The sequence below is a fragment of the Struthio camelus genome, chromosome 11 (genome assembly GCF_040807025.1).
Source record: "Struthio camelus isolate bStrCam1 chromosome 11, bStrCam1.hap1, whole genome shotgun sequence".
NCBI classification, from domain to species: Eukaryota; Metazoa; Chordata; class Aves; order Struthioniformes; family Struthionidae; genus Struthio; species Struthio camelus.
Window position 1 is genome coordinate 17,976,046 of NC_090952.1, and position 25,061 is coordinate 18,001,106.

Below are 25,061 nucleotides of genomic sequence, written 5' to 3' on the forward strand. Positions count from 1 at the left end.
GGTGCTTAATACTGTAGAAGTCCATGAGCTGCAGGATGATACAAGTTTTGTTGCTTTCTCATTGAATGATTGATTCCTATGTCTACGTTGAACCTTAGCTAGACAAGTTGTTACTTCTCTCACGTGTACATCAGGTTGGAAGTAGATGTAAGACGACTGGAGAACAAATAACTGAGCTATGCATACATGCATAACGCATACAGACAATATCCATGCATGGCTTTTAAAACTTGACTGCACACTGTCTTGATGAGACATTGACATAACTTATTCAGGTACAGACATGATTTCCTGTGAGTTTCCAAATCTGACTTTGCATTTAGTGCCGATTTAGTCAAAATCTGGATTGCTTATTGAAAATGCAGCTCATCTCAGTGTTAATGTCAGTAGATTAAAACTAGTGTGTACTGGAGCATTCTTTATATCCTCTGTGTGAAAAAGTTAAAAAATAAGAAGGTACAAGAGAAAAAAAAAGATGGTAAGTGTAGGTTGTGACACTGTGGATGAAAAACTGTGCCCAGATACATTGCATGTGGAAGATTATACCAGCTCTTTTAATGTGGATTCTATTCATTATTTACCTTGCAAAGAATATTTGTTATTGCTCTTTTAGCCACCTTTGTTTTTTCATTGTGAAGTTCGTTAATCAAACTACACAGACCTTGGTTTTTTTTCTGTTTTAAGGAACGGATTCAAGACAGCCCTTCTCCAGCTCCCTCTCTAGAAGACAGTCAGAGACCTGGGAGCCATGCATCTTCACACCAGAGCAGTAGTGTGTCTAGCTCTCCTTCCCAGCTGGACAACACACCAGACAGAATTGGTTGGTCCTTTATCACTATGTGGCAGCCTCGTCCCCCTTAGAAATTATTGACCTGAATAAATTTAGGAGTTTCTTGAAGCAAATATTTCTCTGTGGGGAAGTTAGGAGACATAGTTTTGAAACTCGAGGAAGCACTCAGTTTTTAAAAAATAGAAAGTTTGTCACTGTGCAGAGCCCAGCCTCTGCGATTCATTCTGTGTCTGCACCTACTCATGCACAGAAGCTGTCACCACTTTTGTAGCAGGACCCTCCGTGCTAGAGTAAGAAAACGCTTCTGAAGGCAACTAGAACAGAAGAATACCAAGATACATTTTTCTTTGTATGTACCTCAGAAAACTCACAGATGATATGATAGCTATTCCCTTCCAAAAACTGCCTCTTGCCCGTGTAGGCCATCGTTGTCATGAGGCTGAGGGCTTTTTGATTGTTTGGTCTCTCCACCACAGCTTTAGCAGTCTGTGCTTTATTAATCTTATTTTTAAAATGCAGATTTGGACTAGAGAAAGTTTAGATCCTATTCTTGGTGCTTCCAAGAGGGGTATGGGACAAGACAATTAACATTTCTTCATGTCACTGTATGTCAACACTGTGGTCCTCACAGTAACCGTAGCCTATATAAGCACTGTTGAACTAGATTTAAACTACAAAAGCAGTGCAGCCAGGGATCCGTGGAAGTCAGTGTAGACCCACTCCTATCAAATAACTACTTAGCTGCTTGCTTGGATTTTGCAATTTTGACTATTGTCTGTGCTGCAAGCACCATTGCACTACGTAGCACAGCTGGCACTGCACAAACTTGTAGATATAAACTGAGCTAGTTTGCCTAGACATATATACAGGACAGTGACTAGAAAGTAGATTTCCTTCAGGTTTCTTATATTTAAAATAGGGCTAGAAATACACAGGATAAGAAATGTAACTTCCTATATCGACAGCAAAGGAGTGACCTTTATCTTCACTGTAGCTTTTGAAAGCTGCTATAACTTGTATTACAAATAGCAGTAGCCAGCACGACAAGCCTCTAAGCTCCAGAAATCTTGCTGAGATTTTTTTAAAGAAAGATAAGTTTAATTTATGTTGAACCAAACATCCGTCTATGTCCAGGTCTAATGCTTACTCTTATAAAAGTATGTATATATACTTAAAAGTACATATCTATAGTTCTACTTCTGCAATTTCCAAGAAAAGCTTTCCCTAAAATATGAGCATGAAGTTTTTAACAAGTCTCCTAACTGCAATGACTTTAAATTCCATAATTGGTTGAACACAGAGAAAGAAATGTTTTAATCAAATAAGAACAAAGAAAGTAAGCTTTCTGAAATCATAAACTTAACACATCTCACTGATTTTGCAGGTGTTAAGTAAAGAATTTCTCTCAGCAGTACGTAGGATTTTTTTTTAGCTGCCATCTATCCATTTGGTTCACTAATTGCCTGTATTTCTTTATTAAACTTGCTGCCTTATATAATTAACTAATTCTTAAATCCTTTGCTCTATTAAAGGCATTTTCCCCAAAATCATTTCTGTGAAGTACTTTTCTAATTAGTTAATGTGAACATTTTGTAAGACATTGCATTGATCCCAGTAGTAATTTTGATTCTTTGTTTAACCAACTTGAGCAAATTTACTTTTGCTGTATATCTTAGCTCTGTGCTGAGTTGGAATCCCTGTGGACAGTGAAAGCAGCCGTTTGCTTTAGAACTTATATCGTAAAAATAAGTGTCAAAATAACAAAATATTGGCAAAAAGAAAGTAGAATTTAATATTTTCCTTAAATGTTGTTGTTTAATAATATTATTTGACGTTATCCTTTTTTACTGACAGTCTTATGCAGCTGTGCTCTCTGTTTTTTTTTTTTTTTTTTAGCTATGCTGAGCAACAGCAGAGAAGGAGAACTCATTGATCAAGAAACTGGGACCAGCCTAAAAAAAATACAAAAAGAGAAAGGTAAAATTGCAGATTGTTTTTCGTATCAGACATTTAATTGCATTTATGGTCTCTTTTATTCCTTTTTCTAGTATTTGCATATCTGCTGGCATAATATTATAAATTTAAGAGAGTTAAGTTTGTAATTGCAATGAATAATGTATCCAGTGAATTTAGATCACGTTCTTCTTAGGAAATGTAAACAAGCAGGTCTTTGCTTCCCTGTATTTATGTAATATTGGACTAACATTCTGCCAGTCTTTTGACTCAATTATTTATGAGGTTGCCAGCAAATACTTGATTAGTTACATGGTATTGTTTCTTTTCCTCCAGTGGCGTGTGCAGGCGACTCTAATACTGATACTTAGATGAGGGAAATAAGCCGTATTTCATGTCTAATAACGTTACATTACCTCACAAGTGAGAGGCAGCAAAGGAAGGAGTGATGCCTGACCTATAGCATTTGTCCTGTAAACAGGGAAGTGCTTCCTCTGCTATGTTTCTCCTTGCAGTCATTGTGGGGAACTGGAGAAAGAGGATAGACCTGCATTGGTGTTTGCAGGTAAGCTCTGGGCAGGTGTCTTAATGATAGAGAAAACGTGGCATCATTTGTGGATACATGTGGAGGAAGAAGAAGGCATTTTTTTTCTTCAGAATATAAAAAAATCATATTAATAGTCAAGAGGATTATGCTGGCAGAACATACAAAAAGAACCATACAAAACGGGGAAGATGAGATGTATTTAAAGAAATAAAAGAAAGACAAAGGTAATTATGCCAGAAGAGATACTGCAAAGGTATATACTGGGGGAGATGTAAAGGTTTTGGAGGGAAAGGAAGATGTAAAGAAAAAGACAGAGAAGGAAGTGACTTTCTGAAAAATGAAACAAAGTAAGCTAAGTATACTTGTAAGTCTACTGTAAATATGAACATTTTATCATAAATAAAAATACAAACTGATTTAACTTTTGACTGAGGTGATTTCAGATTATCTATAAAAATCAAAGTCATACATCTGAAGCCTGCGTAAATGCTTGCACTGTGTATATTTAATGTGTGTTGCGAGGAGACTAAAATGATGGGAATAGACAGTTTTATGAGCTACTCAAAAATGAATTTGGAGGCTACATGTGACCTGTAGTTCCACAGTTCTATAAAATTATCTGGGCAGGTTAATGAAAAAGACCACCACCTTTTTGTATCACTAGCTCTATTCCTCAGACTTCTGTGACTGATATAGTCATGGGGAGAGGAAGAACCTGGAATTTTCTTATATTTTATACTTTCTCACTCATCTTTCCCTCTTCTTGAAAGTAGAGGCAGCTTTCTTCTATGCAGAGATTTCTTTAGGCATTTGAACACTTTCCTCATTGGCCCCCAAATGAGCCCTTTGTGCCATTTTGAGTTTATTTTTTGACTGGATCCTTTTGCTTAAATTCTCTCTTTATATTTTCTCTTGGCATTTACAAACCAACACCTAAAGAATTAAGAGCTAAAGAGTTAAGTTATCCACCGTACATTCACCTCTAAGATAAAAAATGACACTACTGTGATAATTACATAGATGAGTATTTAGACTAAACCTAGAAGTGTAGTTGATTTTAATTTTATTGACGTATGTCTGGTTTCCTGTCACATATCTAGTCATTTTTCAGCACAACAATTCAATATCCTGTGAGATCCAAGATGTAGATCATTTATTGTTAGTATTAGTAGTCCTGTCATTCAGGATACATGAAGAAGGTACAGTTTAAGAATAACGAAAGACAATTCAGACCCCCCCCCCCCAACGTGAAATTCATTTAAACTCCACCACCCGTGAGCTCACTTACCAAGATGCTGCGATTGTTGAACACTCCATGTAACATGTATGAAATCACAAAGATCTGACACCAGTATTTTGTTTACCATACTTCACTTTACGAATAAAGCTGTATAGCTTTCTTCCTTTCCTGGTCTACGTTTTTGTGTAGTGTTATTCATCTGATTATGGGAAACAGTCTTTATACATATGTTACTTCTGCAGGCACTTAGAGAATTTTTTAAACATGAACTTACTGTTCAGAGGTTCACCCATATCAGAAAAAATATTATCTACCTTAAGTATTTAAATAATCATGAGACTTATTTTAGAATTACAGTTTTAAAGATAGAATAAAGTTTCTCTTTTTCTACTTGGTCTACATAGGTGAAGTTTTTATCTGCAAACATAAGAACTAGAAATTATTTCTTTTTGTCAAATGAAGGCATAATTTTCATGTAATCTCATGGTTCCAGAACTGAAACCTTAAGATGGCATTATAATGGGACTAATGCTGAAGTTTTCAAGGCAGCAATATTGTACATCCAAGAGTTGCAAGCTGATTTCACGTCTGGTAGTGTGACTGACCTATATGTTTATTACAGCTCTTGTAGGAGTCCCTATTAGATAGAAAACCTCACTGCACCTTCGCGGAGTACAAGCACCGTGTAATGCTGGACTGCATCAGCAGGACAGAATCAACATTTTGCCTCTGAAAATCCCCAGAATGTGGGTGCTAGACTTTTTGTCACCCCATAGAAATGTCTCAGTCTGATCTGTCACTCTGTCTCACTCTGATTCTTTGTTCCTAGTAGTATTGTTATTCCTTTGTGCATAACCATTTTGGACTCTGGTGCATGCTACTGCTCGGTATGAAAAACGCAAGCAGCACTTTTGTGTTCAAACAGTAGCCAGTCTTTTAAGTTGCTCTATAATCTGCACTTTAAAACCCGTGTATTGGAGGACAGTGTGAGACACATTAATGTGGATTTACAGTAGGTCACACTTCAAATATATTGAACGTTTTTCATATTCTGACAGTCACTGAAGAGTGTGATGTGTGCTAGGTTGCTCAGCAAAAAATCTACGTGTAATTTGTATACAGAGCAAGCTTGGTTTTCAAAACCTGCTATTACTTTTACTAAGGCAAAATATATTTACCGTGGAAAAGACTTTCAAAGTTATTAAGAAAGAATGTAGTTAAAATAAAAGTATCAACATTTATTAAGTATGACAAGTAAGCGGTTTATACAACCGTGGCAAACATATGTTTTCACATCTGTTTTGAGTAATATCATCATGATTTTAAAAATGATTTATAGCTCTGCAGGCCATAAAATGCCAGCATTGCTGTAAGTTTGGAAGTTTTCAAACAACAAAGAAATTATTGAAGGCCTATATAGAGTATGGTTTTTGTTTTCTACACCTTGATATAACTCTACAAATCTGAGCACTCTGTAACAATTAGGGTAGCAACAAATGAAAATTAAGTAACTAAAATTCAGCAGTGCTGCTACTCATGCGAAAGCTACATAAAAAACAATAGAACTTGAAGAAGTCGGTGGAATAAAATTTCCAGAATTAATGGCTATCTTAGCACAGAAGGATTAAAGCCGTGTTATAGACCCTTTCACTATCACTTTGGCAGTTCAGCACTGGTGGACTCAATAGTGAATAATAAAACTGTATCTCTAAGGGCATATAGTTCCTGATTTTTGTGGAGGATTTAAGGAAGTGCTTGCCTTTAAGTTTGTTAAAGGAGAGATACCGTTAAATCTCTGTTACTCTGCATCCTTCATCTTTTTAAGTATGGTCACGTTAAGTATTAGAAGACAGCAAAATCAAACACCTATGTAGATCTGCAGGTTTATGTATTATGCAAAATATACTGTTATATTTTAGTCAAGCATCTTTAACCGTAATGGTGCACAAACCTGTACATCCATGCTAGGATGCGAGTGAAAACTGTATGAAGGATATTTTGTACTTTATTTTGAAATTGCTGGTGAAAGGAAACAAAGTTATAAAATCTGCCACAGAACGCAGCCACAAATATTTACAGATATTTAAATAAGAATTATTCCTGATTGTTCTTACTTTTTACTTCTCATCTTAAGCAATCACATTTTCCCTGCATAGTTGCTCACAGGAAGTAAATTTTAAACTCATCTGCGTCAATATTAATCCTGGAAAAAGTCGTTGTTGTATGGGAGAAGATTATATTTGACAAAGCAGTAGATAGACTTTATAGAAACCTCCGTATGAATACTCCGTATGAATTAGGAAAGTTAAATGAGCCAGAAAAGAATTTGGCTATGCCATCCAGTAGGATTTCAATGGAGGCACAGTTGTTCTGAGTGACTATGACAAGAAACATTTTAAGCTCCTCATATGGGATGAAATAATAAAAGACACTGGTCCAACTCTTCTTGCAGTGAAGCCAGTGGGAGTGGTAGTGATGTCCTCAGTGGGAAAACTTTGGCCAAAGCCTAATGTTTTGGAAGATAGTGCTCTCACCTAGTAAAACTTGTTAGTTAGGAATGAAGCTCCTGAATTAAAATGGAACATTTGAAACTGAGTAGAAGAACGTTTTAGTCATCAACCATGTTTATCACCAGTTTTTTAAAACTAATTCTTCCCCTAAAAAATTCAAAGGCCCAAAAATTTCTTGCCTTGTTTCTCCAAATTATATTTATGTAGAAACAATATCATATCAATCATAGCCTGTCACTAGGAATGACTAATCTGTTGGACTAAGCTGGCACTGTACAACCCGAGACTCTCCCTGCTCTTAGGTGGGTCGTGTGCCCTGAGCCCCACCAGTAGGAGACCCAGGTGCACACCAGTCCTGCCTCACTGCTCCGATTTTCAGGGAAAGGAACCAGGACATGAGGGCCCTGGGGAGCCACAGCATGCTTTAAGTGGCCTGTTGATGTGGATGTTTGGGGAACTGGAAGCGCAGACTACCCTAAGGCAACCAGAGTAAAATTTTATAGGACAAATTTTTAAATGACCAGTATCTTCAGAGTTAACCATTATGCAAACAATCTCTGCGCAGAAACAAAGGCTATAGTTGTTGAGAAAGGGAATTGCTATGAATCTGTCTGAGTTGCTCAGCAGAGGGTATTAACCCTCTGCAGTGCGGTTACCTGGATCCTAAGAGTACTAAGGCTGAATCCAAGGGTTAAATCCGGTTTCTAGTAGACAGTGGTCTCCAAAACTGTGCCTACGGCAGCTATCCCTCATTTTATTGAAGAACACCTTTCCCTTTATTACTTAAAGGAAATAGGAATTTTGCCCCATTTCTGTCAGCTGAGTGAAATATTTTCAGATGGCCAGAGACTTAAGGTAATGAAAGAATAACTATACTTGTTTAATTTATTTCATTAGCAGGAAAGAGGTTTTATACTGTTTAAATTAATCATTGCCAAAGGACTGGGTTCCTAGCAACGTGAGGGGAGGAGAAAGGACAGGTGCAGAACACCTGAAGCAGCAACAGGCCCCGCGTGATGAAGAGCATATTCTCTTGAGAGAGAACTTTTCCAGCGATTAATCTGAAAGCATCCAGATGGAGCGTAGAAAGAATAAGACAAAATACTAAGAGTGTGAAGCTGTAATATACGGCTTGTATAGAAAGTGTATGATACGTGCCGACACGTGTGTGCCAGCACAGTTGTTCATAATGCTGTTTCTTTGTTTATCCATCATATATTTGTTTATCTTTGTTTATCAGTCATGTATAAATGTGTCAGTGGTTACATGTTACAGATACGATGAGAAATAAGCAGTTTTCCTGGTGATTGTCCTGGTGAATCTCCTCTTGAGGTATATGAACAAAATGATTTCATGTGCCTTTTGATATCTGAGTGTGCGTATTAGAGACCCAGGAGTCATTTCATAAGCAGTAAACGCAATAATATATGGATTTAAAGGTTGCAAAGGTTTCTTTTTCCAAAAATTCTCAAGTGACATGCATAGTGCAAATGTTCTCTAGAAAATTCAGACATATTTCTATATTTTCTGTCCTCTGAGAATACTGAGAGGTGAGAAGCATGACGCTCTGTTCTGAGTGAAGGCCTTTTTCCACAAGTTTTTGTCGTAGTTGTTAAATTTAACCTGCGAGTGAACTGACAACTGTTAAAATGATGTCCTAAGAGTAGATGTGATCTTTCTTCAGTCAATCAATCCAAAAGAAAACAAAATATGAAAGTAAGGCAAACTCTTATTAATGCTTAGATTCACAATATATGAGAATCAAAAGTAATGGCAGAGTGGTAGAGTTTTTATTTTTAAGAGTCGAGAGTTACATCATTATGATTGAGTATTTAACCACTGCTAAAATGTTTATAAGTGCAGGGGCAGTTTTGCAGGAGACATTAATGAGGTATTCTAGGGTCACGTCTTTTAAATTAAGTTTCACTGATATGGAGTCTTGGAAGTAAAAAATTTATTTTCAGAATCATTTTAAAGAATGCAGTCTTGCTGAAAAGTAAATTGGCTGCTTCATAATTGCTTAGCAGATGGGCCAAGACAGTTCTGTGCGTTCATATATATTTTATTGATATGTTTTATTAATTAGATTTTAATGACTTATTTTAATGTATTGCTGTCTAAACTTTACAAGTAGTGAGTCGATATAAACATGCTGAAATATTGAAATTCTGTTTACTGAAAAGGCTTTGGGCCAAATACTATCTTTCTTATTTTTATAAGCTATTTGTTTAGTTCCATGGAATAAAATGGGCGAATAAGAATGAAATAAGATGGAAATGAGGTATTTTGAAAGGGAGCTGCTGTCCAAAGTCAGGTTATCTCTTCAGAGTTTACCCTTTCCACTTTTCCTCCACTATTGTGAATTGAGTTTTTAATAAGTACATTGAGCTGTAGCAGATTTGAAAGGCATAAAAAGGAAAGAAATTACTGGTTGCCACCTATTGACCTAAAAAGGCTTTCGGATTAGGCCCAGTAATCTTTTACTTAGCGTTAGCACTTGTATTAAAACTGACCCTTTAAATTCTCTGGTTTGTCTTGGAATCATAATACTTCTGATGCAAAGTCATTAACCCGGTATCTGCAGATGGTGACATCCTTAATGTCTGTGAGTTATTTAATGAGTTTGCCTTCAGTCCTCATTAAGAGTAGCGAGATCTGAAAAATATGCGTCCTGAAAGATTGCTGAAAGGTTTTCTTATGTTGTAGAAATCCTTGAGGTCTCTGGGAATAGGCTGACGCAGGTTGAGCCTCCCCCTGCTGATGCTCTGAGCCAACCCTAGGCACCACGCCTGAGCTAGACGCTGCTTCTAAGAAATTGTGTTTCTGTGGGTGCATTCGTGTGTGCAGATGGGTAACCCTGCTTGCATGTGGGGAAGAAATAGATTCTTACCAGTTTGAGTTTATCTTATTAGTCTTGGGCTGTCACTGCTTGCTTACATTTTTGGCTTGCCCAGACGGTGCACTTTACTGAAAAACATATTGTTTCTAGCAAGACTACCATCAAACAGTCTTCTTCGCTGGGAGACTGCTTAGAAGCCAGTAATTTCTGCTTTCTATACAGGTGTTTGTTATGAGGAAAGTTTTTGGCATGTTTCATACATTCAATTTAAGGCAAAGTCAGGAGATACAGATTTAAATCAATAACCAAAAATATTAACGTTGGTTTTGAAAGACTGGCAGTATTTCAGTATCTTTGAAGGAAGACCTTCAAGAAATTCATAGAAGCTGCGCTATTTAAAATACAGATTTATTTCCTAAGGAACCTACAGTGAGCTAAGCTTTAGAGTTTGCCACAATACCCATAGGTGGATGTGCATATATCAGTGAGATACTGAATAACACAGCTAATAGCACTGGCCCTTGCTCCAGAAACTTTGTATCACTCAAGAACATGAAAGATCAGAAATGCTCTTAATTGTGACAACAGTTTGCTCCTGTTATTAAAGAACAAATCTGGTCTTTATAGCACTAGAGGAAAAATTAGAGGACTTTGCTTTATATAACCTGATTTTCAGAGAAGAGGCCAGTTCAGTAGTGCAAAAGGTGTTTGCGGGGGGATGAACTGCGTGTCTCTCGTCCTGTGCTAGCGGTCCTTATGGAAGCATTTGTTATGGGGAAGCCCAAGAGCATAGCTAGTGAATTTAAGTACGGGATATGCGTAGTACATATTTTGTGTAGCATTTTTACATGTTCAGTTTCCTTTTGGTTTCTTATTTGATCTTTTGACTAACTTAAGATCCCTCTGTGGAATCTGTCTGTGTAAAAGTAGTCACAGTAGGACTGCAAGTAAGAGATCTCTTTCCTTCCCCATTCAGAAGAACTTGCTGCCCAAAGTCTTTTGGTGCCTAGTAGGGTGAGAACAAAAGTGTACTTTTAATGTTTGTATCCAAAATACTTGTGTACATGCTACATTAGAACCTGACATGAAAAAGTAGTACTTTGTGGACATAAAAGTAGTGAAGAAAGCCCAGATTGCAAGTGGAAGAAGATTATCTTCTTGAAATTGATGGGAAGTCATGAATCCAGAATAAGTGTGTTCTTCATTATATTTCAGGCATTGCGTTGAATTACATCAGTTAAGATGTGTGGTACCTTATTAGCAGAGCTGAGATGACCCGTGCACTGAACTCAAAAACCACTGGGGCTGCAGAACATAAGGCAGTCCGGACCACAGCCGGCTCAGGCTGTAATTTCAAGGAAATCGGATACCATGCTGGATTGTTGGGGCAGGGGGCATTACTATAGTGGTGTTCACTGTGATAAGCCTTGGTTTACTATAATGATATTTATTTCTGGGGATGCCACTTTTATTAGTAGCTTTTTGTGTAATCATCTGTAAATATATTTAGAAATTATACATTGTACCTGGAAGGGCAGGATCATTTGTTGGAAGCCATAGTAATAAGCAATTGATATACTTTCAATTATTTTAAAATAAGCACTTCCTATTTGGGGAAAAAAAGTCCTATTTTGAATTCTCCCTGCGAAACTCCCTACCGTTTTGAAAAATTTCAATATTATGGTCTTTTTTTAATGTTGTGATGTTCTTTTCATAATTCTTATTAGTATAGTAATAAGTAGATGTGTGGGTGGGATAGCATAAGAATCAGCAAGTAAATGAAATTTATATTATGTATTACCCAAAACCATACTGATCTTCACACAGAAAACCGCATGCGTACATAGAGAGAAACGTTTGTCTGGAAACTTTTTTTTGTCTTTTTGTGTTCTTGTTTGTATTCAGATTCTTTTCAGATTCATGTTATTATATTCTCCTGTAAAACCAAGCTCTGCTATATATTTATGTAGTGGAAAAAAATTTGCAAAGTAGTTAAGGAGGTGTTGTTTTTCTAAAAGGCCTCTCATCTTCAAGTGCCTTTTCCTCTCAGCTTACCTTAATTATGGGAACAATTCATTTGCCAAAAAGCTGAACAAACCTTAAGTGGTTGATTGTGAGGTTCTTGTTGCACAATCATTATACTATCCATAAGATAGGAGGTAATAGGATGAGAATAACCAGGACATAATCATTCCTAACCTAACGCTAGCATTTTCAACAGTATCTACCTCAGCGAACTAGCCGGTGCAGTGGGAAATGCCTGCAAGCAGAGCATCTTAGTCACTGTTAGAGATTGATGCCTGCTATCAGATGGGAGGGGAATGCCTGTATTTGCTTAGGATTTCTTGGAGCAGGTACTTAGGAAGGTTTTTTTCCTGATAAAAGGTTGGAAGGAGAGGCATTCTGCCTTGCTGTATCACATCACTGGGGTAGTTGGTGGGATGTAAACTTCCCTCTCAAAATTCTCTCTCAATTTGGAGCAGGACATTGAACCTACTCTCCTAAGTGACTCTGCTTCCAGGCTGCTGTGTTTCTGCATTGTGTCGATCACACTTTCTCCTGCTGAAGCTGTTCCACTTTATCTGAATGATTAAATATTCATAAAAGCAGGCTCCTTAACCAGATCCCTTGCCCTGCTGTGTTAACAGCTATACTGTTGAGCTGCCTAGTGTCTTTTCTGCCCTCCATAAATTTCTTTACTAAATAATCCCAAAACAATAGTCTATTTATTTGAAAATGGGACTCCTATCTCTCATGTGGCTACTCCAGTTGGAGGGTGTGAGACCAGTCAACCAGTGAGTACTTTCACCCCTGGGCTCTAGTCACACCCTCTGTGCTGTTCCAGGTCCTCCAGATAGGACCAAGGAGTTATCGTGAGGTTAAGCTCCACAGGCAAAATACGTGTGGCCCCAGACGGACCTCGGGCATGAATTTAGAGGGTTGAAGACTGCTGTGAGATGGGCTATTGGTGCTTTTAAGTATCTCATCAGGGCCTTATTGACTCACCTGTGTCCAGCATTTAGGAAACCAAGAGCATTTGTAGCTTTAACTTGAAGGATCAGACTTTAAGGAGGTTTTGACATGTCTCTCCTATTTATTTCCTAGCTGTGGTTTGCTGGAACACCTGTGCAAATCTGCTGCTCAGTATTTGAGTTACTTTTGAAAGTAGGAGTTTGACTCCTAAGTCCTTTGGAAATTTGTTCATTTGTGACAAATTTGTAGTATGTCGTCATGTGGATGACTGTTGTTTAAAAGTGTGTAACTTATCTCAAAAGTGTGACTACATACACAGACTTACTTATATTGCAACCTTTTTAGTCATTAGAAGTCTGAAATTCAAGGCAAAGGAGTGCAAAGCTGCAAAGACAGTTATTATTCCAGTACCTGAATCCCCAGGCATGCTCCTTTGGTCGTACTTGGTCGTTGCATGTTGCTCTGGAAATACCCAACTAATTTATTTTCTTCTTTTATTTTGTAGTTAGTTTGACAGTAGTTTCCAAAGCAAATTTTTCTTCTAGTTGACAGAATATGACAGGATATAACAACCAGTTTAATAAATAAGATTCTGCTTCCAGGTATATTTTGAGATGTTCTAATCTATAAAACATTGTATAGTTTTGAATCTGTCTGTGTATCTTTAACCTCGATTGCGGTGCAATATTTTGGTAGTTAGACTTGGCTTGTGTGAATTTACTGACATATTTCACAGCATATTTGCCTGAGTGTTGTCAGTGAAAGGTATATAGCTGTAAAACTCATAGTGGCAGTTCACTGGAATGGCTCTTCCTCTGGTATGGTAGGAGATGCTTTTTTGATGTAGAATATGTTGGAGGATGGAGCATCCCTGGTGGATGGCTGAGCTGGAGCAGAAAATGGAATATGTGCGTCTATGGGCCTATTCACAGGGGTCAGTAAATATGAATTGTTCAGAAAACAACATGTTAACTATAGATAAAATTGTAACCTGTAATTTAGATTCTGTCAATTAGGAGACTGGCCTGTATTTATTATTGTTGTGTTGTTTTTTGTTAATTTAACATCTAGAAAGTGATTGTAATGAAGGTGCCCTCCGGGCAAAAGCGTGGAGAAATTCACATATTAAAGGATGAGCTGCCAGAGTTGCTGTTTGACTTTTGATATTATTGTCATATAGCCTTAGGCATTACAGGCAGAAAGGGATTTAGATGGAAAGGGGATCTGCGAAATTACTCAATAAAAAAAGTGTATTTTCTTTGAATTTTCTTTAAATTGATGTGCTTTAAGGAAAGCATGATACTATCATAAAATTAAAACATAATAATAAATTCCCGATTTTACATAAATAGCTCATATGGCATGCGTCACACAAAAAGATTAAGTGATCTCCAGTGTCTGAAAAATGACTAGCATACTGAGTTGTAGCTAAATTGACAGTATATGCTTTCATAGTTTTTCACAACACTGAATGCTAACCTATATAGATATGTGAGTTAATAAATTCCAGTGGTGGATAGCTGGACTAATTCATAGTTTATCTGTATTTTTTTCATGTCAGTGTTGCACTGTTTTAAAGGTAGTACACAGTATCTTGTGTGCCTTTGGAAGCAGCAAAGTAGCTGAGTTGGGGCCTGACTTTCCCTCCCTCGATTGGTTTGTAAAGTCGTTGACTTTAATGACATTAGGTTCTGATTTTCACACGTGTTAAGTGGAAGTTGATCAGGAACTGGCTTCTCTCCTTCTTCCAGGACTGCACACAAACCTGTGCTCTTATGCCCTCTTAAAAGTTAACAGGGAAGTTATGAGTTCACATCCTCGAGGACTGTCATTTATTCCCATGTGTTCACACAGAATCACACAGAATCGTTTAGGTTGGAAGGGACCTCTGGAGATCATCTAGTCCAACCTCCCTGCTCAAGCAGGGACCTCTAGAGCATATTGCCCAGGATCACATCCAGACGGGTTTTGAATATCTCCAGGGAAGGAGACTCCACCACCTCTCTGGGCAACCTGTTCCAGTGCTCCGTCACCCTCACAGTGAAGAAGTTTTTCCTCAAAAAAAGGTTCCTTCTCTTTCTTTTCTGAAATGGCAAATCTCATCTCTCTGTACACAAAACGGTCTATCAGTCAAAATCCCTTCTTAATATACAGATGTTTTCCCCCCACAAAGAATGAGAAGCCAGAAAATTAATACAGTTAGTTTCAAATACAAAACAGATTATTTACTTTCTCAAAATAAAGGAGGAAATCTAGAGATTATCAGGTTTGGAGCAGCCTCTCTCCAGCCTGTTCCAAGGGCTTTTCCAGCTCCCCCTAACAAGACTAATGAAGGAAGGAAAAAAAAATGAAGTTTTTTCTTTCTAAGATTTGATTCATATCTTCCCACTTCTGCAATTGTTAGAATAAAAGATGGTGATCTGGCCATTTCATGCGTCGGCCTTCAGAAGATCAGGTTCCTACAGAAATCTCCCGTCGCTTGGAACTGCGCTGAAGGGCCTGGTGAAGCACAGTGCTCTGCCTGGGAAGAGTAACGTGTGAGAAATTGGATGTGCCTGAGTGGGAGCCTGACTGCTAGCACAGCTAAACTGCTTTTAGTTCGCAGACGAGTCTTACTCTCGAGTCTTACTATGTGGCACTGCCTTGGGTAATATGGACCTATTCTGACAGGTAGATAGCTGTAATAGAAATTTAAAACACTGAATAAAATGAGATTGTTTATCTATCTAAAAAGAAAGATCATAACAGCAGAAATCCAGAAGGCAAAATAATAAATATTAAACCTTGTTTTCCAGGCTGTTGAATCAATTATGGTATTATGTAAGTGGGTAGGAAGGTAACAGCATCTGGTAGCAATAAATGTTTCCTTTCCTAAGTAGCCAAATTACCTATGGGAAGGTGATTAGAAATAAAATATAATGATCTCTGATAGAAATAGGTAACACTGCATGGGCTCTCAGATAAGCACTCGACAAATGTGTAAAATAAATGCAAAACTGGTTTTGAAGGGACAGGAGAGATTACCATTTTCTGTGTTGCGTGCCAAGATTTGTGCATTTCAAATGTTAGCAGTTGGCTTCCTTTCAAAACTGATAAATAATGATGTTTGTTGCGGAAACAGTTATCCTAAAAATAATTTAAAAGGATTGTATCCCCTTTTTGTTTGCCTATAAAGACCACATTCAATTTATATATAGACAGAAAGAGCTCCACTTGCATCTATAAAACAGTTCTTAAATCATTCTAAATTATTGATGTGCACAAAGAACTCTTTCTGCTTTTGTTTGAAGTTTTATTTCTGCGGCGTTGTGCTTTCTAATTGTACTTTCAACTACTATGACATCTGTTATAGTTGTTTCAAAAACTTTTCAATACTTTTTTTAATGATAGACATTCTTTTTCAAAGACAGACGGTCTTCATTTTAAGCAAGAAAAATAATTAGTTGAAAAAAGATCACTGATTTGGCCAGGGAACTCACCATTTTACTCTTTTTTTTTTGCAAGTAGCTGTTTTAAATGATTCCAGCACCTACTCAACAGAATGCTGTCCAAGAAGAATTCATCTCTGCAGCAACTCAGAAGTTGTAGAGCATCAGCATATGTCCTTTGCTTCCCTTGAGGAAATGCAGGACTTTATTCTACCAAAAGGAGTACGAAGAAAGTAGTTCACAAACCGATAGAGTCTGTATGTCTCGCAGATGGAAAAGTAAGCTACCATGCCAAGCTGCTCTGTCCAACAGTATATGAAAAAAGCTTAGCAATTGGAGATGCTACTAATCTTTAAAGGTCTGGTTAGAAATACTTTTTAGTATAACAAATGACACAAATATGTGATGCAGTAGTGAACTTAGTTCTGTACGTAACCAAAATCCTATTTCTGTCATAAAAATACAGAAGTTTAAAGTATCCTGGATTAGGAAAGCACAGTAAAGACATTTCCTTGTCTTTTTTTTTCAAAAGAAAATATTTTTCCCCTTCAAGTAGAATGGGCTTTCAGCTTTGAAAAATTTAAATCCAGGACGCTGGTCCAGTTACAGTACACCATAACTAACCTTTAAATTAGAAGTTGTTGAGAATTCATATAATAATTAATACAACGCTAGGGGATTTAATTGACCACAAGATGAAACTATTAAGGAAAAAATTTCATCCTAATCGAGAACTGAACCCCTACCCTTTATTCACTAAGTGCCTGCTCTGCCACTTGAGTTGTGAATTGGGGGTTAATTGACTGTCTAGAGTCTCCCAAGGAGCAATTATTTCATATAATGGTGCTAACACATACTGTAGGAAGGCGATTTTTAACAGCATCTTTTTTTCCCCTGGATTTAGAGAGATTTCAGGAAGACAGCAAGAAATGATATGCTGTATGTGTGAGAAGGAAGAAAGATGTAAACAAAAAAGGACATGGGATTTCCTTTCAAATGCCAATTGATAAAGATCAGAAACCAGAAAAGGTATTGATGGGGGTTCACAGATAGAATGAAACGTAAACCGTTTTTGGTAATAGACCCCGTCATCCCTGTATCCTGTGGGTCACGCTCAGATCCCAGCAGTCCCTTCCACATTCCTGTACAGATTTAGTGGTGCTGATGTACAGCATCATTCTGACTTCAGCTGAGGGTTTGGAACCTCACTGAATGCCTCCTGGTTTGCCGAAATGATGATTAATTAGTTTTCGTCTGTGAACCATGTTTTGCTCTCCAGTTTAAATATTTATGGCTACACTCTCATGATGACAATGTTGCACTCCGTGGGACAGAAGCTAGTGTAAAGAGCCCCGGGGTTTCCCCAGGGGCAGAAAATCTCCCCTAGCTTTCCACCGTTTTAATCTGGAAAGCAGATTGCTTCTGAACTTGTGCATAAGGACTGAATGAGTATATATTATACTTCTGATATACCAGGTGAACCTGGTATGGTTGGTGGCCTTAATGGATAGCATGAATTTTCTTCTCTTTTTTTAGTCTGCTATATTATTCTCTCTCTGTATCACTGTCTAATTGTATCTACTTTTTATTCTCCATATTCTTTATTTTATTTTTCAGTATGCATTTAACTACATCTTTAAATTGCTGCTCTTTTTCAATGTTTGCAGAATATAAACACATTGATAAATTTTCAAGTATGTGGCAAAATTACTTTTCCCAGCTGAAGTTGTTATAAGGAATTAGGAATAATCTATAAATAATTTAAAATAAACTACAGTCAAAACCATTAAAAGGAGGAATTGGGTATACTTACATTTTTTAAATTCTGTATTTATTTGCTTACCTGGTAATTAATAATACTCATAGGAGATTTTTCTCTTCATTACTGAAAATTTGCAGAACTTTTCTGATTATCATTCTCCTTTGAAGAGTAAATAACAGAGATAATATCAAAGCTTTATAACCAAATGAAGAGTTAGTTATGGATACAGTTAGGCTTATTATTTTAATATTTAAATGTATTATTACAGTTCTTTCACGTGTTTTGATAAAGTGCTGTCTTTGTAAAGACATGAAGACATTACTGTCAGTACAAGAGATGAATTTAGGAGGAGCAATTTTTGTGTGGAATTATCAAAGCTAAAAGAAAATGCAGAAAAGTTGAGCCACTTAAACTTTACATTTTAGAAATGAAATTTTAACCTTATGAGAAATAAAGGACTAACTGCTAACCTCTAAGAGGAGCCTTTACAGTGCGGTACCTTTTACACAAATGTTCTTAGCTATATGGGATATGAAGTGAAATAGTGATTTGCAGGCATGGAGCGTAGGAGTCCCCAAAGAACAGAGATCGCCTCAGCCCATCCAGTACCCCCTGTACTTGCACAGGAGACTCACCATGAGCAGGTCACCCGTCCAGTAGCAAAGGTGGACTGGACTTCTACCGTGGTTCCTTCTCGTTGTTGTGAATACACAGTTTAACTTCTCTTTCATGTAAAGACATACGTGCTCAAATGCCTTTTGCTTATATTTGCAGTCTGGTGAAATCTGGACCACCAGCCCAGTATGATCCTGTATTTCTAGGTTTCTACAAAATAAAGTGCAAAGCAGCACAGTCAAATCATTCAGAAAGGCAAGGAGACACAAGTGTGAAAGCAGTGTCCAAAAAGCCCAGTCAGCTCCATTATGCATGCACTGAAGATTTTATAGGTAACTTGCAGATACACACACTTTGTAACCTGTTTTATCTGCAGAGGAGATTTGAAAGATATGCTTGTGCCTGTTTGATATCACAGAAATATCACTAATACAATCTCTTAGACTTAGTGTTTTTGCCGGAGGTGTTTTAGAAAGCTGAAAGTGTAGAGAACTGGCATGGAGGAGATTGTTTTCAGCCCACCTGAGAGTGCCAGGTCCCCACGGGCAGCAGAATAAACTGCTGCTTTCAAGGGTGAGATTTTACCCAAACTTTTTGGCGGTGTGTTAGGGTGTTCCTGATGCAATGGGGAATGCTTCCTGCATTGCTTCCAACGTTGCAGCCTGCAGGGCACTGTGGAGCACGTGTCCAGGGGAAACCTTCAGGATGGATGCTAAGCGCAGAGATGACTGCCCACCTGCGACACCTGGCATGCCCTGTTTCTCACCTCCCAGCAGCCTGACACGTCACCTATGCCCCAGGCTCATCGCCAGTTCCCCCAGTCCTTACCCGCTCCTTTTCACTCCCTGCCTTCTTCCGGAACATCTTGCACAAAGTCCCTGTACAGCCCAGTCAGCTTCAGCCTCACCTGCATCTTCAGAATTTCCCTCTCTCTTGCCTGCTGCTCTCACGAATGCTCACCTTTTTCAGTGAGGACCTGCAGACCCTAGAGCTGCATCACAACCGTTTGTTTCTACTTCTCCCTGTTTCTTGGCCATTTCGGATGCTGTGCGTGCAAGGATGGGCGCATGCAAGTGTAATGTGTAACCAGAGGCGATGCGTCGTCACCTTTGCCTTGCCTGATGCAGTTAGTAGCGGTTAGTCCTGGCCAGCTGCCTTTGCAAACCAAGTAAGGTACAACTGTGCTGCCCTCCCTTTGTCAAGGAGCTTATTTGTTCTTGCAGTGGCACATCACATCTTGCACAAAGCCCCCTAGTACAGCCCAGTTAGCTCTACAAGCCGTTGCTGCTCTGAATGCTGTGAATGACTTTGACCCTGCTGCAAGGTTTCTTATGTCATGCTAGAAATTGTGGAAAAATTTTTCTTCTCACATAAATTTGAAGGAGCTGCCTGGAGTAAGTGGAAGCCCTCTATATATTTCCCAGTGAGATCAGAAGTTATATATTGAAGGTATTCAGGATTGCTCAAGGATTACTTTAAATTATGTCATAATTACATCGATTCATTTCCCTTTGGAAGCCTGCCTTTAGATGTGCATGGTCTGGCAAGCTTTTCAGTCAGTTAACAAGCAGACACCAGCAAATAAAAAACCAAGCAGTCCCTTCCCCCATCCTGCCAGAAACAGGTCTAGTTTGGGAGTTAGGTGGAGCTGCAGAAAGCAGTCATTTTGCTTCAAGCGTGCCCTTGCGTGCAGCGTTAGCTTTCACCTTTCACTCACTGTTACTGGGGGAAGTAACTGATAGCGATCAACATGATTTCCTGGGCATAGAACATTCAGATTTTTATTATGATATTACCGGGACATATGTTTGTGGAAAGAAGATATATATTTATATATGTTTAGCCTCAGAATAAAAACTCTGTGGAAATGGTATATTACCTGCATGAAACTGAAAATATGGGTGACATACTGTGCAGGAATTGGGCCCAGCTTTGCTTACAAATCAGCTTGATGATGAGGCTGCAAAAGTTATATTTTCACTGCTTTCACATACTGAATTTATTAGCTTCTTGAAATTGATTTTGGATGCCTTTCATTTGCCATTGGGCTGAAGTCAAAAGCAAAAGGATGATATACCACATTTTGCTCACTCATCTTTTTATTGCCCTACTATTGGTATTGAATAAAAGACATTCAGTGTGTTTCCCAAAGGAGACAGAAAGCACATTTCATTTTCTTTTTAATTGACAGAAGTTTAACTGAATGCAAGTCCTGCAATCCTCAACTTCAATATCCAGGTAGCAGTTATAAAGGGGATAGAGGGGATGGGAACTGGGATTCAGCTTGCATCAGGGCTGAAAACAGAAGCCAGAAGGGCTGTCAAACTCGGTACTGCTTTATTTGCTGGGAAGAAATGGTGGTGCAAAGTTAATATTGATGCAGCAGTATGAAAGTGTTCAAGTAGTTATCTCTGGGAAGGTAATGTGAACTCAGCAGTATCATTGCTTTGATCTTTGGTTAAAGTCTTACAAAACTAGATTGCCGTTTGATTGACAACCTTGTCAGAGAGTGGATGAAGACTGACACTCTAATATTGAAAATGCAGCGTTTACAAAACCTAAAGCCTGAGTTTTCTCATGACACTGCTTCTTTTGTGGAAGACTGAATTTCACATTTATTTTTAAATAAGTGTATACCTTGCTGCGTGCAGCTAAAACTTACGATTTTAGATTGCCGCTTCAGAAATACTCCAATATTTGATGCAGATGTTTTTATAACGACACTACTGTCAAAACGTATTTGAGAAACTAGGAGTTATCTTTTGAAGTCTTAAGTATGCTGTTAGTTATCACGAGTCAATACCAAATAATGATGGATATGACAGGCAGGTGATCAAAGACTGACACTGAGATGGCAGGATTCAGCTTGATTTTGGTAGTGTATCTGGCAGTTTCTGAGTGGGTCCAGCGAAGGGATTAAAGGATTTCCACTACATAATGCTATCTTGCAAATAGGTCTTCTTCAGCTATGGCTTATTCCTTGAATTGTCCCTTTAAATACCACAAAATGGACAGAGGCTGCTAAAGGGAGAGCTAATTTGCAGAGTAGACTGCTTCTTTCACGCTAGTAGTTTGCTTAACTGCCAGCCCTCTTCCCGTTCTTACTTTATTTCTTGCGGACAGGTCCTGGATGTCCTGAGTTCAAAGTCTGCCCCACCTTGGCATCCAGTTAATTAGATTTTTTAGACAGATTCTAATAATCTCCCAAGTGATGATCTACTCTCCTGATGCGGCCCTGATGCAATGATTTCCCATCAGACTTGCCTTTCTGGTCAGGGTAGTCCTACCGTGATCATGTATGATGGCTGCCAGACTCCTGTTGCAGGGTCCAGCCCGCTAGTTGACTCCAGTGCTCTTCAGTGACTTTCACCAAGGTGAATAATCGAGGTGTCGCATACCTACCATGTGTCCATCAAAGGCTGTACTCTCTAAAGTGTTCTTTACCACAATTTACTCAATTTCTTCTTTTAACTGGACACCATAATGTATTTTGCTCAGCTAGCCAAAAAAATAAAAGCTGCCAGCAACTCCCACTTCCTGTTTTTAGGTGGAATGAGATCAACTTCTGTGATTTAAGTAACATGTAAGAGTGAAGCAGATGATTGTTTCTATTTCCACATCAAAATACCTTAAGCAAGCAAATGTTTCCCCAAACAAATAATTTTATATTTTTAAAAATAGACCTCCAAAAGATTTGCACAGAAGGGGCAGATGAGCTGTGCTGCAGGGGGTGGGAACTATTTAAATCTCCTTTTGTGTTGAAGTCAGAGTTTTGTGAGACTACGCCATCAATGTTTCCCGACCTTCTGATTCTCAGTTTACTTCAGTATTGCTAAATCCAAATGCAATTCTTTCCTTACATCCAATATATTCAGGTCATGTGTGATTTATGAATGCGTGTGTGTGTGTGTGTGTGTGTGTGTGTCTGTCCGTACGTATATATGACATTAAATATCTATATAAATATGCATAAACACTTGCAATGTGATATGTATGTAATACAATGTCGTATCTTTACTAAAATCTCATTTGGTCTTACTTATTATTGAAGACTATTAATTAAAAAGACATTTTAAACGCCATTTTGATCAGTGTGAAAACACTGACCAAAAAAATGGCATGAATTTGTTCATATTTCATTTTACCACCTTTTGCTCGCTGAATATCAAGGATTAACATGTACATGAAGCCATCCAGCTTTGCTGAATTAACCTTACATTTGGCCATATTTTCAAAGTGGACATGTATAAGCCACTTATGAAAATAATTACCATTTCATGATTTGAAGTCTGCAATTGACTAATTTCAGAATGAAAAGCATATGTAGCTATGCTGATTATGCAGAATAAATTATTTTCAAAACCCACATTCATATCGGTACAGTTTTTATTGTGTGGAAAATGCATATGCTCAAAAAAATAATGATCACCTAAATTTTGCTGTAAGCATTTTGAAAATATGTATCTGGAATTCCTTTTGGAAATGTCTACAATCTGCTTCCGTAGTACAACACATACGGTAAGAAACTGTTGCTTGCAAGCCAATAACTATTTTAAAACTATTTTCAAAATTGCACTCTATAGTAGCTCATGTACAAAAATGGGTGTTTTCTATATTTTATAACAAGCAGCTTAATATTTTCTAAGCTATGACAAATTTCTCCCTAGGTAATTTTTAATGTAATATAATAGGATAAGTTTAGCTCTCCCTAATTTATTTTATGTACATAGGCATTGATGATGTCTTAAGATTACTTTTCAGTCATTCTCGTTCTGTCTTATTCCCTTCTTTAGCCCTTAGAAGAATCTACAAATATCCAGGTAATCACCATTGAAGGGTTTTTTTGTTCCTTTTTTTTCTTACTCTTAATGTATGTGTGTGTACATGGCACATCATAACTTAGATATTTAGCAACCGTTCAGTTGCTATGATTTTGATAAAGCATTCCTGGAACTTGTTGTATTTTGATTAAAGATTTACAGCTCTTCTTTTGCCTCAAATCTCATTTTTAAAGGCCAAAAGAGAAAAAAAATCCCAAACCATAAACACATTAACTGAAATAGCCATAGTGCCTTCAGTTAATGGTATTTCCTTAAAGCAGATAAGTTACTGAGCCCCCTTTTAAAACAGGAGTGTTAATTTACTGTTTCCTTTCATCTGTTGAAATAATTACTTTTCTTTTTTGCCTTCAATAGTTTGTTCTGGTCGTTAACATTTCTGTAAAATTAAGTTTGAAAGGTGCTTTTAATGTTCAGATAGACTGCAGCGCACATTTGGCTGTTAAAATCAACCTACTTAAGGCAGAACTAATGTTTAACACTCGCAGCTATTTGAAGTAGTTCACTGCCCAGTTTAATGGTGCTGCCAAGGGCAATGGTCACATTTCTTGCTATTATATTTTGGGGGGGTTGTTACACCAGCAATAAAGACAATCCATGATATTTCTGAAAACATTGGCTTAGAACTTGCAGACATCATTTTTCCGCTAACAAGCTATAAACTGTAATTTCTTGGGGAATAGCGGGCAAGAAACACTAACCCTTGTTCTTGGCCATGTACTCCATTTAGGCGTGGTAGCTGCATGCTGCAGCGTTAGTATTGAATGACTTTTTATGCAAGCCCTGTTGAAAAAGATCTAATCAAACTGTAGTAAAACTGTGGTGATGGGCAATTGCACAGGAATAAGTGATCCTGTTCAAGGGGAACTGGATTTTGCATTTTGTAAAGTACGAGGCAGTTTTAAGGCATCAGCACTGGTAAGTGAAGAGAGAGCCTGAGTTGTTCGACCTGGCCTGGTGGTAACTTGATGCAGGGACTGGTCCAGGGACGCTGTGGCTGCTGTGTTGTGACCCACCTCGGGTCTGGTCATAGCCCAACTGCAGGAATTTCTGTTCCTTTGCATTTTTTGTGGATTTTACTGGTTCCGTCTCTACTGAGTGTGTCTCATGTGCTGTTTGCTGTATAAACGTGCTCTTCCAAGTCTTGCACTGTGAATAGACCTTCCCAACAGCTGAATTCGCTCTAAGCCAATCTGCTACTAACGCTTTCTCAATTTGTGTCTTTTAAAATGCAGGTAAAATGTGTATGTAAAACGATTATTTATGTGACTCTTGTAGCAAATCCTACAGCAGAACATGGAACTAGTTCTTTGTGTAGTACAGTCAACAGAAACCTTGCTCTAGTCTTCAGTCAGGCCAGTGTGAAATGCATCCATATTATGAGTGTAGAACTAGACCCCAAGTAACAAATAACTAAATGAGTGAATGGAGCATATACATCATTTCTGTTCCTATCTGAGTTTGTGAACGTATAGCAAAATGGCTACTTTTTCTTATTTGATGAGCAGGAGCAGACAGAAAATTTAAAGATGGAACAATACATCTTCTCAGCCAGAACAATAACTA

General features: G+C 37.9%; 1 protein-coding gene across 2 annotated transcripts in view; it reads left to right on the forward strand.

Annotated features, from left to right (window-relative positions):
• The window catches only part of DACH2 (dachshund family transcription factor 2), a 330,706-nt gene that overhangs the window by 269,686 nt on the left and 35,959 nt on the right, over positions 1 to 25,061 (forward strand). For both annotated transcript variants that reach the window (XM_068956818.1, XM_068956819.1), the window contains exons 6-7: positions 685 to 820; positions 2,687 to 2,767. In XM_068956818.1, the coding sequence (XP_068812919.1) occupies positions 685 to 820; positions 2,687 to 2,767 (217 nt within the window). The remainder of the gene's footprint in view (positions 1 to 684; positions 821 to 2,686; positions 2,768 to 25,061) is intronic.